At 47.5% G+C, this 18,719-nt stretch overlaps 1 protein-coding gene across 1 annotated transcript in view; it reads right to left on the bottom strand.

The window, feature by feature from the left end:
• pparg.S (peroxisome proliferator activated receptor gamma S homeolog) overlaps nt 1–18,719 on the bottom strand; it is a 39,477-nt gene that overhangs the window by 16,301 nt on the left and 4,457 nt on the right. Inside the window, exons 2-6 of the mRNA XM_041561887.1 lie at nt 11,022–11,270; nt 8,546–8,712; nt 8,203–8,341; nt 3,251–3,450; nt 1,155–1,599 (exon numbers count right to left, since the gene is read on the bottom strand). Coding sequence (XP_041417821.1) covers nt 1,155–1,599; nt 3,251–3,450; nt 8,203–8,341; nt 8,546–8,712; nt 11,022–11,256 — 1,186 coding nt within the window. The 5' untranslated portion in view covers nt 11,257–11,270. The remainder of the gene's footprint in view (nt 1–1,154; nt 1,600–3,250; nt 3,451–8,202; nt 8,342–8,545; nt 8,713–11,021; nt 11,271–18,719) is intronic.

The following is an 18,719-nucleotide window of genomic DNA, read 5'->3' as shown; positions in this document are numbered from 1 at the left end:
ACTCGCTGTACCACTGAACACACTCACTTGTACAACTGTATCTCTCTATTATATCATCATATACACAACTGACAAATCACATCTCACTTGTACAACTGACACACTCACTGTACCACTGACACACTCACTGTACCACTGACACACTCACTGTACAACTGACACACTCGCTGTACCACTGACACACTCACTGTACCACTGACATACTCACTGTACAACTGACACACTCACTGTACAACTGACACACTCATTATACAACTGACACACTCATTATACAACTGACACACTCACTGTACAACTGACACACTCACTGTACAACTGACACACTCATTATACAACTGACACACTCACTGTACCACTGACACACTCACTGTATAACTGACACACTCGCTGTACCACTGACACACTCATTATACAACTGACACACTCGCTGCTACCACTGACACACTCACTGTACAACTGACACACTCATTATACAACTGACACACTCACTGTACCACTGACACACTCACTGTACAACTGACACACTCGCTGTACCACTGACACACTCATTATACAACTGACACACTCGCTGTACCACTGACACACTCACTGTACAACTGACACACTCATATACAACTGACACACTCACTGTACCACTGACACACTCACTGTACCACTGACACACTCACTGTACAACTGACACACTCGCTGTACCACTGACACACTCACTGTACAACTGACACCCTCACTGTACAACTGACACACTCATTATACAACTGACACACTCACTGTACCACTGACACACTCACTGTACAACACAACATAGGAATCTGCCTGTATAAATATTCACACACTGTATAACTAACATACAACTTGATGACATACACACTTGGTATCATCAGGAATATAGACAAGAGTTGGGGTACATGCTGGAGTGGGGGGGGCAGGAGTAGAGACAGGAAGTTGAAGACACAGAATTGGGGTACACACAAGAGTGGGGGGAAACAGAAGAAATAGAGGGAGCACTTGCTGCACAGAAACTGATTTTATATTGACCTGTTTTAGGGTTAATGTGGCCTTTGTGAATGACAAGCCACTCACTAGCCATTCTGCCTGAGGTACTGGCCCAGGGGCTGCAGGTTCTGGACATGATTTAGCGACTGGCTCAGACTCACCTCCGCTCAGTATAATGACCGCTGCAAATATGGCCAAGTCGCTGTCGTCGAGTTCGAGGGAGTTGAAGCGAATGGCGAATTCGAATTTGGGCTCCATGAAGTCGGAGAAGGGTTTGCGCAGACTCTTGAGAAACTCGCGGGTCATGAAGCCTTGGCCATCGGCGATGAGCACCCCGTCTTTGTTCATGAGCGAGGCCAGCATAGTGAATATGATCTCGTGCACCCCGTATTTCAGCAGCGTCACTTGGTCGTTCAGGTCGAGGCTGACGAATCCCGGGATGTTCTTGGCAAATTCCGTGATTTCCCGAACCGCCTCCGCGGAGCGCGACTGACAGCGCTGGAAGATTCGAATCGCCACCTCCTTGTTCTGCTCGGGGGTCACGCACTGCCCCTTGATCTGATCCTCCCCCATCATCAGCGAGTTCATGTCGTGTATAACCACGGGCTGAAAGGGAAGGGGTCACCGACCAATGAGAATGTCTGTATATGGGGCCCCTAAACTGGATTAGTCTCCCAGGGGCCCATATTAGGGACACACTATATCCTGGATTGGGTTCAGGATTCGGCTAAATCTGAGCTGTTTTATGATTCCGATTCAGCCAAAACCAAGAGCCGGGTAGAACCAAAATTCAGGGGTGTAACTACAGAGGAAGCAGACCCTCAGGCTGCAGGGGGCCCCAAGAGATATAGGGGCCCCATGAGGCCCTAAATAATAAGCAATTTCAACATATATGGGTAAAACAGGACAAATTCTGGATATTGCAAGTCCATTGCCTCCTGCGATCCCTTTAGTTTAGGATAAAGTCTTTAAGTCATTACACCCCTGCTCCACTTTGTGCACATGAAATTGTGATGGGGCTGAGGCTGCTGGGAGTTGTAGTTCCACAACAGCTTCTGGGAGACCCATTTGCGTTATTGCTCTGCAGTTCCCAGTAATGACCTGGGGGTGGCGCCTTTGCACAAGGACTGTCTGTACCCGGAGTTATTTGTGGCCCTATTGCTCCATGACACTGGGGGGGGGGGCAGTAAGGAGGAGACGCAGGAGCCTGTGACAGACTCTATATACACTGGGGCTAAAGTCCAGCGCAGAACAAACAGAGAGAACAAGAGCTGACTATTTGCACATTGTTCTCTCCCTTCCCACTAGGACTCCCAGCACCTCACTCAGGGGCCCCACGAGAGGCTCAGAAGAAGCAGAACTGCCGGGGGGGGGACTCAGAGGTATGGGGGGAGCAGTTAGAAACTGGGGGAGTCTAAAAAGATTTTTGTGCACCCTAACGTCAGCATTTCTTTATGAGCCACAACTCCCAGCACCCACTGCTTGTTCCCCATTACGGAGAGAGAAGCTGCAGGTTTAATGCACAAGAGCTGCTGATCTGCTGCACAGGAAGTGCCGGGTGCAAAGGGAAACTAAATGCTCCAATCAGATGTCAAATAATCTCTCTAACAGGCGCCACCCACGGGTCGCATTGGCCAGGGCTATGAACTGGTGAATCAGGGCCCCTAGTGTTCCACCTGCTGAACCCCATTAACCCTCTAATCACAGGCTCCGCACACCCATCACATTTATATTTCTGGACTGGTCGGGCCAAAAATAGGGTTCCACCTGGTCAGTATTTTACCAGCCTGATGCCAATGTTATTTATAGGGAAAAAACATAAAAATATAGGAAGGCCGGTATTTTGTTTTTCCAGAAAAGGTGGAAACCCTCAATTTCTGAAGTATCACCCCAAGCTGACTAATTGGCTAAAGTGTACCCCCAGCTGCTGCTGAAGTAGTGACTAGTGGTAGGGTTGCTGGGAGTTGCAGAAGAATAACAGCTGGAGGGCACCCTGAGATTCAGCACAGAGTAGTTGGTGGGCTGCAGGGAGTTGCAGAGTAGTCGGTGGGCTGCAGGGAGTTGCAAAGTAGTTGGTGGGGTGCAGAAAGTTGAAGAGTAGTTGGTGGGGTGCAGGGAGTTGGAGAGCAGTTGGTAGGGTGCAGGGAGTTGCAGAGCAGTTGGAGGGAGGCAGGTTCACCCCTGAATTCTACACTAACAATAGAGAGATGATAGAGTGTAATAGGGGGGTCAGTGTAGAGGAATATTCGCTACTTACTGATTTGTCGGTGGCTCTGCCCATCAGGATGGCCCGGGCCTTGGCTTTGGTCAGTGGGAAGGACTTGACGTAGGAGTCGTACAAGTGTTTGGCCAGGACTCGCTGATCGGCCGACTCGGGGTTCAACTGGTCGATGTCGCTGGAGATTTCAGCCAATAATTTCTCCTTCTCTGCCTGCGGCATCCGACCGAACCTGATGGCTGAGCCCAGACACGTTCCCATTAGACCCAATTGTGCCCCCATGTGAGACCCCTGAGCCCCAGTCACTAACAGTCTGTTCCCTGCGGAGACACCGGGGGGCAGCTTGGTCTCCCCTTTAACCTGAAGCTCCTCTGAACCCCCCAATGTAACTTCCCAGGATCAGTAAAATTCTGCCCAAAATATTCTCTCTACAATGAGGTCGGGTCATTCATTGCAATTGGTCTGACTTTATTGTTTAAATCTTCTTCTCTCTATTCGTCTGTTACAGACAGGGCTACTGAGTCTCCCAAGTCACAGGCAAAACTGGGGGGGGGAGAATATAAAGCAAAATGTTAGAAATCGATTCAGCTGAGCCACCCCCTTATCTGTGAGAAGTCAATGGGGGCACAGACTGATAAAACGAGGGAGTGTCTCACATTGAGCTGCAGTACAAAAGCCCCCCCATATCTGACAGAGACTCATAATAACCAATTAGAAGCTGCTCTGAGTCGGGGGGGGGGCATTTAACCAAAATCAGCTCCAAGTCTCGGCACTTCCTAAAGAGAAACATTACACTGGGGCCCCATAACCCCCACCCCCCGGTGAAGTCCTGATCAAACCCTTCCCTTACCTGGAAAAGCAGCAGCTCTTGTAGCCCCCTGTCTGGTTTACCCTACCCCCCCTTTTAACCCTAAATCTGTGACTCTCTATCCAAACTGTCGTCATTGTCTCATTTATATCCCAGGCTGGGGGTTCGGGGGTTAAAGAGTTAAAGGGCAACACCCCTGGGTTCCTGGAAGAGAAGTCGCTGCATTAGAGACAAGTTGCCCCCATGTGAGTCTTTAACAACAACGTCAGCTCTTTACATTGCGCCAATGCCCTGGGGGGGGCTGTGCCCTGGGGGGGGGGGCTGTGCCCTGGGGGGTTCCCGTCTGTGCAACATGTGACCTGTGGGGCAATAACTTCTTATGATTTATTTTATCTCTTCACAGTGTTTTGCTGGTGTCGCAATCCCCCCCCCCCCACACTCTTTACAGCTGGACCTTCTGCCTCTGTCAGGAATTAATGTCAGGGGCCCCCAGGGGACATGATTGTTACCCCCCCCAACCCAACACTAAAATGTTCCTTAAACACTTTCCAAATATCCACAACAAATCCAAACAACTGACCCAAAACTGAATCATGAAAATTCCACTTATTGTGCAAAATATCCCTGGAACATGCCCCCCCCCCCGGATCAGATTCAGGTCTGTACCCCCCTGTGGCCAGAGAAGCTCATCTGCTCAACAATAAACTATTATTTCTTTACATAAAGTACATTAAATCCTCTGCTGTAACTGCTGGAGACAATACGAAAAAATGGAGACAGTAGGACAATATGGAGACAGTAGGGCAAGATGGAGACAGTAGGAGAAGATGGAGACAGTAGGGCAAGATGGAGACAGTAGGAGAAGATGGAGACAGTAGGGCAAGATGGAGACAGTAGGAGAAGATGGAGACAGTAGGGCAAGATGGAGACAGTAGGACAAGATGGAGACAGTAGGACAAGATGGAGACAGTAGGACAAGATGGAGACAGTAGGGCAAGATGGAGACAGTAGGACAAGATGTAGACAGTAGGACAATATGGAGACAGTAGGACAAGATGGAGACAGTAGAGCAAGATGGAGACAGTATGACAAGATGGAGACAGTAGGACAAGATGGAGACAGTAGGACAAGATGGAGACAGTAGGACAAGATGGAGACAGTAGAGCAAGATGGAGACAGTAGGAGAAGATGGAAACAGTAGGAGAAGATGGAGACAGTAGGGCAAGATGGAGACAGTAAGACAAGATGGAGACAGTAGGACAAGATGGAGACAGTAGAGCAAGATGGAGACAGTAGGAGAAGATGGAAACAGTAGGACAAGATGGAGACAGTAGGGCAAGATGGAGACAGTAGGACAAGATGGAGACAGTAGAGCAAGATGGAGACAGTAGGAGAAGATGGAGACAGTAGGGCAAGATGGAGACAGTAAGACAAGATGGAGACAGTAGGACAAGATGGAGACAGTAGAGCAAGATGGAGACAGTAGGAGAAGATGGAAACAGTAGGACAAGATGGAGACAGTAGGGCAAGATGGAGACAGTAGGACAAGATGGAGACAGTAGAGCAAGATGGAGACAGTAGGACAAGATGGAGACAGTAGAGCAAGATGGAAACAGTAGGACGAATAGGGTGAGATGTAGAGGGTATTATAAGATACATTTTGCTCTTGTCTCCCCCCTTGCTCAATATAAGATGAAATCCATCAGGATCCATTGAAATCACAAATCTGCAGAAAGTGGAGCCCATATTCGGCAGAAGGAGTTCTTGTCCCTGATTGGACAGAAGTGACTCAGAGATTATTGTATTAATGAGAAGGGACAGTTCTGGCCTAAACTGTGGTCACTGGGCAGAGAGTTGTCCCTCCACTTTGGCTGATGAAACAAAATGTTTGGCAGATTTGTCCTTTTCTGAGAAGGGAAAACAAACAGGAGTTTATGGCTATTTTTTTAGTTTTTATTTATGGCCCAAACCAGAGTTGGCATTTAGTTGCCCTTAGTGGCAAGAAGTGGGTCCATATAGAATCAGTGGGGGAGACTGACAGGTGGGGTTGATGGGGGGGGGCTGGAGTTGCCCCGGGACTTGTTTGCTTTGGAATTCACATGCCAAGAATCTGTGTTTTCTGAGCTTTGTCCACTAAACCAGAAAATCGGGTCGTGCCCCGTGTGAGTGAGAGAGCGAGCGCAGGAGGAATGAGGCCCTTCCAGTTTGTCGGCTCAATCGCAGAACTCGTCCATGTCGTGCCAATAGTGACCTGTCACGTACACTCCCCCAGCCTGTAAATTCTTATTGCTAATGCAGAACCAGTCGCATAAAAAACAACAGGCTGGGACCCGAGGGTGCGGGGAGTTAGGGAAATCCCTTGCACAGATTATTCCTGAAATGCTCAGAAGCCTGACACTCCTTCTTGCACTCGCTTCACTCTCACCTGCACATTGTCTGTCTCTTACCTTGTGTGTCTGTTGCTTTTACACTTATTTTACCTTTGTGCTACAATAAAGTAGCGCCCCCTACTGGGGAGACAATTGGGGTCCTGCCACTGAAGTCAGGGCTTAGAATTAAAGCTTTGCCATTTGTGCCCCTCATACCCCTCATTGTGGTGCAACTACATCTCCCAGTGTGGCATTTAAACTGCTCCCTGGTTACCTGGTTAATTCACAAATGTTCAATTACTAATAATGAGCTTTATGCAGATGAGGTGCCTGATGGTACAAGGGGAGGGGCAATATGGTACAAGGGGAGGGGCGATATGGTACAAGGGGAAGGGCGATATGGTACAAGGGGAGGGGCAATATGGTACAGGGGGAGGGGAAATATGGTACAGGGTGAGGGGAAATATGGTACAAGGGGAGGGGCAATATGGTACAAGGGGAGGGGCAATATGGTATAGCTTGAGGGGAAATATGGTACAAGGGAGGGCGATATGGTACAAGGGGGCGGGGCCCAATATAGGTACAAGGGGAGGGCAATATGGATACAGGCGGGGAGGGGAAATATGGTACAAGGGGAGGGGCGATATGGTACAGAGGGGAGGGGGCGATATGGTACAAGGGGAGGGGCAATATGGTACAGGGAGGGGAAAATATGGTACAAGGGGAGGGGCAATATGGTATAGGTTGAGGGGAAATATGGTACAAGGGGAGGGGCGATATGGTACAAGGGGAGGGGCAATATGGTACAGGGGGAGGGGAAATATGGTACAAGGGGAGGGGCAATATGGTACAAGGGGAGGGGCAATAAAGTGCAAGAGCAGGTGCCGCAGGGGTGAGAGGAGTTTTATTCACAGGCTGAACCAGAGAAACTCCCGTGACCTTCACTGGGGCTTCTGTCCTGTTCGAAATGTCCCTCCTGGGGCAGGAGCAGAGCAGGGCCAGTGGGGCCACAGGGAATGTGCTGATTGGCTGAGCCCTTGGGGGGTCCTGCCCTGTATCTGAGCCTCACTGGTTGATGCCTGGGGGGGCAGTATAAATTCCATATGTGCTGAACCATTCAATACATCCCCTTCATTTAAAGTCTTAGTCTTGTCAAAATAAAACCCGTTCTCTTCCTGTGCCGGAATACTATTAGGTTCAGTTCCCCTTTAACCTGGTGCAGCAGAGAGAGCAGAACGTTCAGGTAAGTGATCTGCTCATTGGGGATTTCTATCAGGACAGAAGCCCCAGCGGAGGTCACGGGAGTTTCTTTGGTTCAGCCTGTGAATAAAACAAACTCCTCTCACCCAGTGGCACCTCCTCTTGCACTTAATTGCCCCTGTCCTTGTAGTGAGTGTGTGTGAGTGTGTGTGAGTGTGTGAGTGTGTGAGTGAGTGTGAGTGAGTGTGAGTGAGTGTGAGTGAATGTGTGAGTGAGTGAGAGTGAGCGAGTGTGAGTGTGTGTGTGAGTGAGTGTGTGTGAGTGTGTGAGTGTGTGAGTGTGTGAGTGAGTGTGTGAGTGTGTGAGTGAGCGAGTGTGAGTGTGTGTGTGCTGGTGTCACACTTAGGGCTGCCATTTTATCTTTGTGACCCACAGAGCCCAGAATTTGGCTCAGAACTTGGCCCAGTCTGAACACTTTGTGCAGGAATTGGACTCAGCAAAACCCCAACATTTGGCCCAAAGCAAATTCTGAGAAATAATTATAAATAATAAGAGAGACGGATCGGCCCAAGTTCTGGGACCCGGGGGGGAAACAACTCCCAGAACCTACTCACCATTATGGGACATGCCCACCGACAGGCACTTCTGGAACCGGCAGAACTGACATTTATTTCGGCTCTTTTTGTGAATTCGACAATTCAGGTCGCACCTCTCATAAATTAACTTCAACCGGATTGTTCTTCTAAAGAACCCCTGCCAGGAAACAGGAAGGAAATCAGGCACCAGACACAGGGCTCCCCCGAGCAGGAAGTAACCAGAGAAACCCAGTAGGGGAAGAAAGTGTGGGGTGGACACAGGACTCCCCTGGACAGGAAGTGACCACTAAACCCAGTAGGGGAAATAATAGTGGGATGGACATAGGGCTCCCCTAAGCAGGGAGTAAGATATAATCATTACCTTGCAACCCTCACACGCATGGACACCGTAGTGGAACCCTGAGGCCTTGTCCCCACAAACTCTGCATTCAATGGATATGAAGGAATTTGGGGTGTCTTCCAACCCTATACTACACTGTGGTTTGTCTGAAAAGTAAGGTGGGGACGGGGGCTCCAGCTTTATGGAACCTGTGGGGTAGAAGAAGAAAGGGTCATGATTTCAACCAGTGTTATAATAGCAGATCAGGAATTCTCTATACTACAAGTGTGGGTGCAGCTTATAATAAAATCATAACTGTAATCAAAGTGGTCAATGGAGCCGCTGAGCATGGAGCCATAGAATTCCCAATAAGGATGTTCCCTCCGGATGTAAATAAACTTCAGATGCAGCTGGGTGGCATGCGCCCCTAAATTTGTGCCACCGGATGTGGCCCCCCAATGTATTATTTATTGGTATAATGAAGCCTGACCAAAAGCCCATGTGTTACAATGTATAATTCCACCCTGAGCAGCTCCTTGCCACGTAATCTCAATACTTAACATGACCAATGGAATGAATGTCAAGGAAACCTCACTGATGTTACACCAATGGAAGTGGCGCAGTTTAATAAAGGGAATATGTATAGGGATAAATGACATGCGCGTGGCTTGAAAAGCAAAATGATATATAATATTAAGTAAGGATGCCTGGCATTGACCTTACCTGCTACTTGTGTGGCTGTTTCTACTTCCTTTGCACGGGGGAGTGTATTTCCTGGTACTCATGTGACTGTCTCTACTTCCTTTGCATGGGGTAGTGTATTTCCTGGTAATCGTGTGACTGTCTCTACTTCCTTTGCATGAGGGAGTGTATTTCCTGGTACTTGTGTGACTGTCTCTACTTCCTTTGCACGGGGGAGTGTATTTCCTGGTACTCATGTGACTGTCTCTACTTCCTTTGCATGGGGGAGTGTATTTCCTGGTACTTGAGTGACTGTCTCTACTTCCTTTGCACGGGGGAGTGTATTTCCTGGTACTCATGTGACTGTCTCTACTTCCTTTGCACAGGGGAGTGTATTTCCTGGTACTCATGTGACTGTCTCTACTTCCTTTGCATGGGGTAGTGTATTTCCTGGTAATCGTGTGACTGTCTCTACTTCCTTTGCATGGGGGAGTGTATTTCCTGGTACTCATGTGACTGTCTCTACTTCCTTTGCACAGGGGAGTGTATTTCCTGGTACTCATGTGACTGTCTCTACTTCCTTTGCACGGGGGAATGTATTTCCTGGTACTCGTGTGACTGTCTCTACTTCCTTTGCCTAGAGAGTGTATTTCCTGGTACTCATGTGACTGTCTCTACTTCCTTTGCACGGGGGAGTGTATTTCCTGGTACTCATGTGACTGTCTCTATTTCCTTTGCACACAGGAGTGTATTTCCTGGTACTTGAGTAAATAACTCTACTTCCTTTGCACGGGAGAGTGTATTTCCTGGTACTCATGTGACTGTCTCTACTTCCTTTGCACAGGGGAGTGTATTTCCTGGTACTCATGTGACTGTCTCTACTTCCTTTGCACGGGGGAGTGTATTTCCTGGTACTCGTGTGACTGTCTCTACTTCCTTTGCATGGGGGAGTGTATTTCCTGGTACTCATGTGACTGTCTCTACTTCCTTTGTACGGGGGAGTGTATTTCCTGGTACTCGTGTGACTGTCTCTACTTCCTTTGCATGGGGGAGTGTATTTCCTGGTACTCATGTGACTGTCTCTACTTCCTTTGCACAGGGGAGTGTATTTCCTGGTACTTGAGTAAATAACTCTACTTCCTTTGCACAGGGGAGTGTATTTCCTGGTACTCGTGTGACTGTCTCTATTTCCTTTGCACACAGGAGTGTATTTCCTGGTACTTGAGTAAATAACTCTACTTCCTTTGCACAGGGGAGTGTATTTCCTGGTACTCGTGTGACTGTCTCTATTTCCTTTGCACACAGGAGTGTATTTCCTGGTACTTGAGTAAATAACTCTACTTCCTTTGCACGGGAGAGTGTATTTCCTGGTACTCATGTGACTGTCTCTACTTCCTTTGCACAGGGGAGTGTATTTCCTGGTACTCGTGTGACTCTCTCTACTTCCTTTGCATGGGGGAGTGTATTTCCTGGTACTCGTGTGACTGTCTCTACTTCCTTTGCATGGGGGAGTGTATTTCCTGGTACTCATGTGACTGTCTCTACTTCCTTTGCATGGGGGAGTGTATTTCCTGGTACTCATGTGACTGTCTCTACTTCCTTTGTACGGGGGAGTGTATTTCCTGGTACTCGTGTGACTGTCTCTACTTCCTTTGCATGGGGGAGTGTATTTCCTGGTACTTATGTGGAAATAATGTTACTGTTATGGACCTAGCAAGGTTGTACACAGATATAACATGGACTTCATTATAGAGAATGCTGGGGCTGTCGGGAGCAGAGAGAGAATTCAGGAGTCATTTCATAGGGTGCACCTGGAAGAGGAAATGAGACGGCGTACTTTGGCATTCCTGTAGCTTCAGGTCATATTTATAATCAATGGGCGACTGGTCGTTCCTGCAGAGGAAAGTCTTTTCATCCAGAATATCATCATAGTGAGAATTGAGGCTGGAAAAGTCTACGGTAGCAAAGGGCTTAATGTCATAGGACTGGCAATGGTCCTCCAGAGCCGACATGTCCATGGAATTCATCCCGAAATTCATATTGGACCAAAATGGTATTTCAGTGTCCACCATGATTGCGCCTGTTCCTGAAAGAGAAGCCGAAAGAGTCAATATAAATCATTCTGATCCAAACAACGAGAAAACCCACATCTCATATCTGTGCTCTCCTTTGTCAGTTACAATGCAAAACCTGAGAGACTTTTGGGCAATAATATTATATAACCTGATATATTATCCAACTAACTGCAAAATCTAAACCAACACTGTTTTATAAATCCACCAGTCAATCATGATTAACCAAGATGATGATGAAGTTCAAGGTGGAGACAGCAAGACAAGATAGAGACAGTAGGACAAGATGGAGACAGTAGGACAAGATGGAGACAGTAGGACAAGATGGAGACAGTAGGACAAGATGGAGACAGTAGGACAAGATGGAGACAGTAGGGCAAGATGGAGACAGTAGGACAAGATGGAGACAGTAGGACAAGATGGAGACAGTAGGACGACAGTAGGACAAGATGGAGACAGTAGGACATGATGGAGACAGTAGGACAAGATAGAGACAGTAGGACAAGATGGAGACAGTAGGGCAAGATGGAGACAGTAGGGCAAGATGGAGACAGTAGGACAAGATGGAGACTGTAGTGCAAGATGGAGACTGTAGGACAAGATGGAGACAGTAGGGCAAGATGGAGACAGTAGGACAAGATGGAGACAGTAGGGCAAGATGGAGACAGTAGTACAAGATAGAGACAGTAGGGCAAGATAGAGACAGTAGGGCAAGATGGAGACAGTAGGACAAGATGGAGACTGTAGTGCAAGATGGAGACTGTAGGACAAGATGGAGACAGTAGGGCAAGATGGAGACAGTAGGACAAGATGGAGACAGTAGGGCAAGATGGAGACAGTAGTACAAGATAGAGACAGTAGGGCAAGATGGAGACAGTAGGACAAGATGGAGACTGTAGGTCAAGATGGAGACTGTAGGACAAGATGGAGACAGTAGGGCAAGATGGAGACAGTAGGACAAGATGGAGACAGTAGGGCAAGATGGAGACAGTAGTACAAGGTTGAGACAGTAGGACAAGATGGAGACAGTAGGGCAAGATAGAGACAGTAGTGCAAGATGGAGACTGTAGGACAAGATGGAGACAGTAGGGCAAGATGGAGAGAGTAGGGCAAGATAGAGACAGTAGGACAAGATGGAGACAGTAGGCAATATGGAGACAGTAGAACAAGATGGAGACAGTAGGACAAGATGGAGAGAGTAGGACAATATGGAGACAGTAGGACAAGATGGAGACAATAGGAAACTAGGTGTAGGTGTCATGCATTCTCAGATCATTGTTACTATATTATATATAAGCCTTAAGTTGTGTTTAAAGTATAATTCCCAACATCTTCTGACTGACAAAGGCATGTTGAGAGTTGTAGTTAGACAAATTTTATCTGTATTTTATATTGTCGTAAGGATTGACCTTAGGAGCCGTGATCTGAGACTGATGCAACTCCCATGTAACTCCCAGGAGCCTACTAAATATCTTTCCTGCCGAAGAGGCCCCTGTCTCTGTGAGGGTGCGGGGAGTTGACTTGCAGGGCTAAAGGCCGTTCCTGAGAGAGAGAGTGGGACCGGTTGCTGCTGTGTTGGAACTTGATTTATCCTTGGACTTTATCTCTGTGACTCTAAATTCACTCTCTGGGCAGATTCGGAGAGAAACTCAGTGACCCCCTCACTCCTGCTCATCCCCCCCCCCAGTGCATTTCCTAATGATTCAGCTCTTATTGTTCTACAACTCCCAGCAGCCTCTCTACAGCTTTGTCCAGTACAGATGCACCACAAATGAGCCAATCAGCTGCCAGGAGCCAATCCATTCATTGACAGGAGTTGTTTGAGAAGTGTCCCAGGAGGGTTCAGGGAGTTGTGAGGAAGATCAGGATTCCGGGAGTTTATCCTGTGACTTGAGGCTTCTCTTGTTTCCCCAACCTCTGCCCCCCTTGGAAATAAAATCAAAATCTAAATTTAGCCAAATGGCCACTGACCACATGAGTCACATGACGGCGTTTAACCCCTTGTCTCCACAGCATTTACTGTTGGTGTAATTCCTATAGTGTCTGACCTCTCCCTTAGTGAAGGCAAAAATCCCAGGACTAATTAGCTAATGAGGCAACTGAACTGACCTCCTGGTGTATCTAATTGTCTTTCCCCCTCAGTCTGGCCTCCCCCTCCCCCACTCCAGCCGTACATTTTGGGAATTAATTTTGGGAATTAATGATCCTGAGAAAATTGGACTACAATTCCCAGCATGCCACACAGAGCCTTTGGTCTCCACTAGCAAAAGCCTGTAATGTGCTGTAACTCAGACCCAAAGAAACCAGAAACAGCAACAGTTGCAGGACTACAATTCCCAGCATCCCCTGCCTGCCGCTGATTCACAGGCAGAACTTGTACAGAGTGAGTTTCCATTTGTCTGAGCAGTTGCAGCAGCAGCAGGACAGCTCCCTCCTTGCGGTTTCCCTCTATAAGCTCTGCAGTAAATAAAGGCGCAGAGACACATCTTGAAGGAAAGAAATGCAGCCAGACAGGATGCGTGGGGTTAAATGAAACTACTAAACTTTTAACCCCAGTGACAAAGTGAATCTTCGATGTCAGTCGGATAAACTGCGTCTTGTGCATTTCCCTTCTTTATTTCATAACATCATGACTTTAACTTACTGTTACTGCCATTGCTGGGCATACGGTGCCCCTCCAGACGGTGCCAGGGAGCATCTGCTGCAATACCCACTCTTACCTGCACACGTGCTACACTCTATAGGCCAGCTCAATCCCAGAGCAGGTAAATGTAACATGCGTGTAACTGATGGGGGGTTGCTGAGGGTTCCACAGCAGCTGGAGGGTAGCACAGGGCAGAATATGTTTGATGGGTACACAATATATAAAATATATTGGGGTGTAACATGTTTGATTTGTTTTGTACCCCTACTGTAAATGATAAGGATATTAGAAGTCACTGAGGGGTCTGTGACCATATAAAGGCACAAGGCTGCAGGCTGAGTTATACAGGGAACTCTGAGTATCACTCATGTATTATAAGGGATAATGTACCCCCTACTGTAAATGATAAGGATATTAGAAGTCACTGAGGGGTTGTTCTGTGACCATATAAAGGCACAAGGCTGCAGGCTGAGTTATACAGGGAACTCTGAGTATCACTCATGTATTATAAGGGATAATGTACCCCCTACTGTAAATGATAAGGATATTAGAAGTCACTGAGGGGTTGTTCTGTGACCATATAAAGACACAAGGCTGCAGGCTGAGTTATACAGGGAACTCTGAGTATCACTCATGTATTATAAGGGATAATGTACCCCCTACTGTAAATGATAAGGATATTAGAAGTCACTGAGGGGTTGTTCTGTGACCATATAAAGGCACAAGGCTGCAGGCTGAGCTATACAGGGAACTCTGAGTATCACTCATGTATTATAAGGGATAATGTACCCCCTACTGTAAATGATAAGGATATTAGAAGTCACTGAGGGGTTGTTCTGTGACCATATAAAGGCACAAGGCTGCAGGCTGAGTTAACAACCCCAACCTTGTCAGTCTCCCCTCATAATTTAACTCTTCCCTCCCTCTAACCAGTTTAGCCAGTACCTGCAATGGTCCCCCCCAGCACTACTCCGCTATTAATTACAGGTTGTTACAGTTGGATAAAACAAATGTCACTGTTTTGCTGATAATTGGGGAGCCTGTAGGGAGACAGGAACAATATGAACCCCAAATCTGATGTCTGAAGTCAGGACTAAGGTTTCTGCAGATTCTCTTGGGAAATCATCATTCCATAAACATCAGAAAATTCCCGAAATGACTGGGGATGAGGAATCAGTGGGCTGTTGGGTCATGTTTGAAGGTAGAGTCATGGGAAGGCTCATTAGGGGGTAATCTTTCCCTTAGATTGGGAAATCGTCCCCGTGGGACCCCTCACTTCCTCTGCCCCGAGGAATAAAATGATAGCGAATAATAAGACTAAATATATGGGACACAAGAGATAGCGCTCGGCTCCCTTAAACGGATGAAACCAGACAGAAAAGACTTTAAAGGCAAGAAACTCTGCTGCACCCTAAAAATGCATCTGTATTCTGGGGTACAGCACATATAGTACAGCATATAGCCGCTCTCTGGCTCTTACTGGACTACAACTCCCAGCAGCCCCAGGTGCATGTTGGGTATTTAATGTCACTAATTCAGCGCTTCAGATCTGGGGGTACAGTGGGGTTCCATTTCTTTCTCGGTGCCAGTATATATAATTCCTGGGGCATCTGCAGAAGAATAGGGGGGAGGGGTACAGAAAACCCTTCTTACTGTATCTATTGGGAAATACTGGGCCTCTAGTAGAAATGTGTTGAACAAATTGATAATGGGTTTTTTTTGGGGGTACAGTTCAACACCCCCCACATAAATGAGCTGCTGGTTACCCAATCAGGAATTAATGCCCAAACCCCACTATGTGTGATTGGCCCCCGTCCCTCCCTGTTGGGTAAATTCCCAGGCGTGAGGCTGATGTGTTTGCCAAGGGCAGGACTGAGTATAAACACATATTGGGACAGATACGGATCTCTGGGGCCCATTAGAACTTTACTGTGGCCCTCGGCGCACCTCTAATCACAGCCCTCGGCCATAAAGTGAGGTGAGATAATGTTTATCAGGACGTGTCTGTTAGTCGGGGCCACACGTTCTGTATTTAGAATCATTTCATGGGGTTACAGATTAACCGAGGTCCCGCCCAATTTATATGGACCTGGGAGGCCTTAGTTTTGTGAGGCGTGAGTGGGATTGGCCGTGTTGGGAAACATGTTACTAACAACTTCATTTCACCAGAGAATCATCCCACAGACAAGACAGCAATCCAGTGCCCACACAATCCAGTGCCCAACACTCTGGTGCTCAGCAATCTGGTGGTACCCGCGTATTGTCACTTGGGGGGTCTCATTCATATCTGCCCAACAGGAACAGCAAGTAGGAAACAGCTGTATAAAACCAAAAGAATCAGAGCACGAGGTGTGACAAGACACAGCAACCAATGAGATGCTTTTAATTAGTAGAAGAGTGAATGCTGCGAGCTCATTGGTTACTCCCCATGGAGTGGCACATGTTACTACCTGCCCCAGGACAGTCCTTATGTAACTGAAGGGAAAGTAGGATTTGTGAATCTACAGGCGACACATGATTTCCCCTCTGCATGGGGGGCCGGGTGATCACATGGGGGTGGCACAGCCTCTCAAACTGACATTGCCCTTTCTCCAAGGCCGAGTTAAACGTGTGTCTGGCCTCCCCCTCCCCATCACTACCCCTTCCACCCAACTGCCCCACTGAATTCCCAGGCTCCACCCCCTCCAGTTTATGGAGAGAAGTTGATCTTCTGCCCTGATAAGATGGGGCTGTATCTCCTGCTGATCACCTGATACGGGAATTTCCCAAGGGACAAAACTCTGCAACCCGGGGCAGTAACTCCAGAGACTTGCCTGGTGCCCCCAGTGACCTATTGAGCCCCCACATGTACCTTTACCCTATCATTCATTATCATATGATTCATACTCTACAGATTGTCAGCTCCACTGGGGCAGGGGCATATTTGCCAGTAGAAAAACTGGGGGATATTGAACACCCCAAATTGCAACATGGCCAAGGAACATGAAAATATGTCACTTACTCTTCCCTGTATGTAATTCCCTCATTCCTTTAATTATTCCCTGGCTGATTATATTCCCTGAACTGCTGGTTCTAGCTCCTGCAGCAGAGGGCTTCTGATTAAAATGCCTGACATCTGCTACACTGTTTCAAGAGTCAGAACCAGCATTGCAGAAATGTTCCAACAGACAGTGACAGATAATACCAATGACAAATCCACACAATAAACCCAATGAGAACAAAGAATGAATGGATTTTGTTCTTCTGTAGAGACAGTAGGGCAAGATGGAAACAGTAGGACAAGATGGAGACAGTAGGACAAGATGGAGACAGTAGAACAAGATGGAGACAGTAGGACAAGATGGAGACAGTAGGACAAGATGGGACAGTAGGACAAGATGGAGACAGTAGGACAAGATGGAGACAGTAGGACAAGATGGAGACAGTAGGACAAGATGGAGACAGTAGGACAAGATGGAAACAGTAGGACAAGATGGGACAGTAGGACAAGATGGGACAGTAGGACAAGATGGAGACAGTAGGACAAGATGGAGACAGTAGGACAAGATGGAGACAGTAGGGCAAGATGGGACAGTAGGACAAGATGGAGACAGTAGGACAAGATGGAGACAGTAGGACAAGATGGAGACAGTAGGACAAGATGGAGACAGTAGGGCAAGATGGGACAGTAGGACAAGATGGAGACAGTAGGACAAGATGGAGACAGTAGTACAAGATGGAGACAGTAGGACAAGATGGAGACAGTAGTACAAGATGGAGACAGTAGGACAAGATGGAGACAGTAGGACAAGATGGAGACAGTAGGACAAGATGGAGACAGTAGGACACGATGGAGACAGTAGGACAAGATGGAGACAGTAGGACAAGATGGAGACAGTAGGACAAGATGGAGACAGTAGGACAAGATGGAGACAGTAGGACACGATGGAGACAGTAGGACAAGATGGAGACAGTAGGACACGATGGAGACAGCAGGAGAAGATGGAGACAGTAGGACAAGATGGAGACAGTAGAAACTTTAAATCTGATTTGCCCAATCTGCAGAACTTTAGTTTTTTTCTGATCTATAACTCCCATCACCCACAGACAAGGGCAGGGCAGGGACGGGTGGGTGCTACGTAACATACATAATGGGGTCCCACAGATCCTGCTTTGTTGCGGGGCCCTGGTTTGGTGCTCTGTGCAAGTGAGTCCTGTCTGGGGAAACATTGTGACAATCAAAGTTTTTCTGACAAACTAATCATTTCATCAGTGTTACAGGCTGCGGGGAGTTGCACAATTGTGTGGTTGGTGCAGAATTATTATTGTCACAACCAAACAGTTTTAAGGTCAGCAGGTTTTGGGGAATCTGTCTTAATTGGTTCAAAGAAATGAGAGTCAGCAAATAAGCGTGAGCTGGTTAGGCATGCAGGGAGTTGTAGTTTGGTTGCTGTGTCACTGTCGGATACACAGAATGGTAAATATCAGGGTGTGTGTGTGGTCAGTGGCACAGAGCAGAGACGTGTTTGTGTTAGATACGCGACCCATTGGGCAGAGATTACACAGAGTTTGCTGAGCGCTGGCCCCTGTGGCCCGAATATCATTCCTACAGAAATAGAACTGGCCCTGCAGATAAGGGGCCGGGGCTTATTTGTCTATTGAGCTCATTTCCTGTTAGAGAGTCGCAGCAGCAGTGATTCTTTATTCCGACACTAAAGTCCAGGGTTTGTCAATCAAGTCCAACCTTAGTCCCTGTAAATCCTACACTACGTCCAGCTGAATCCAACTCAACCTGCCCCACGGGGAAACATTTGTCCCTTGCTAAAAAGGCATCCGTCCC

Source organism: Xenopus laevis, chromosome 4S, assembly GCF_017654675.1.
Source record: "Xenopus laevis strain J_2021 chromosome 4S, Xenopus_laevis_v10.1, whole genome shotgun sequence".
Lineage (NCBI taxonomy): Eukaryota > Metazoa > Chordata > Amphibia > Anura > Pipidae > Xenopus > Xenopus laevis.
This window is presented reverse-complemented; position numbering and strand designations above follow the sequence as displayed.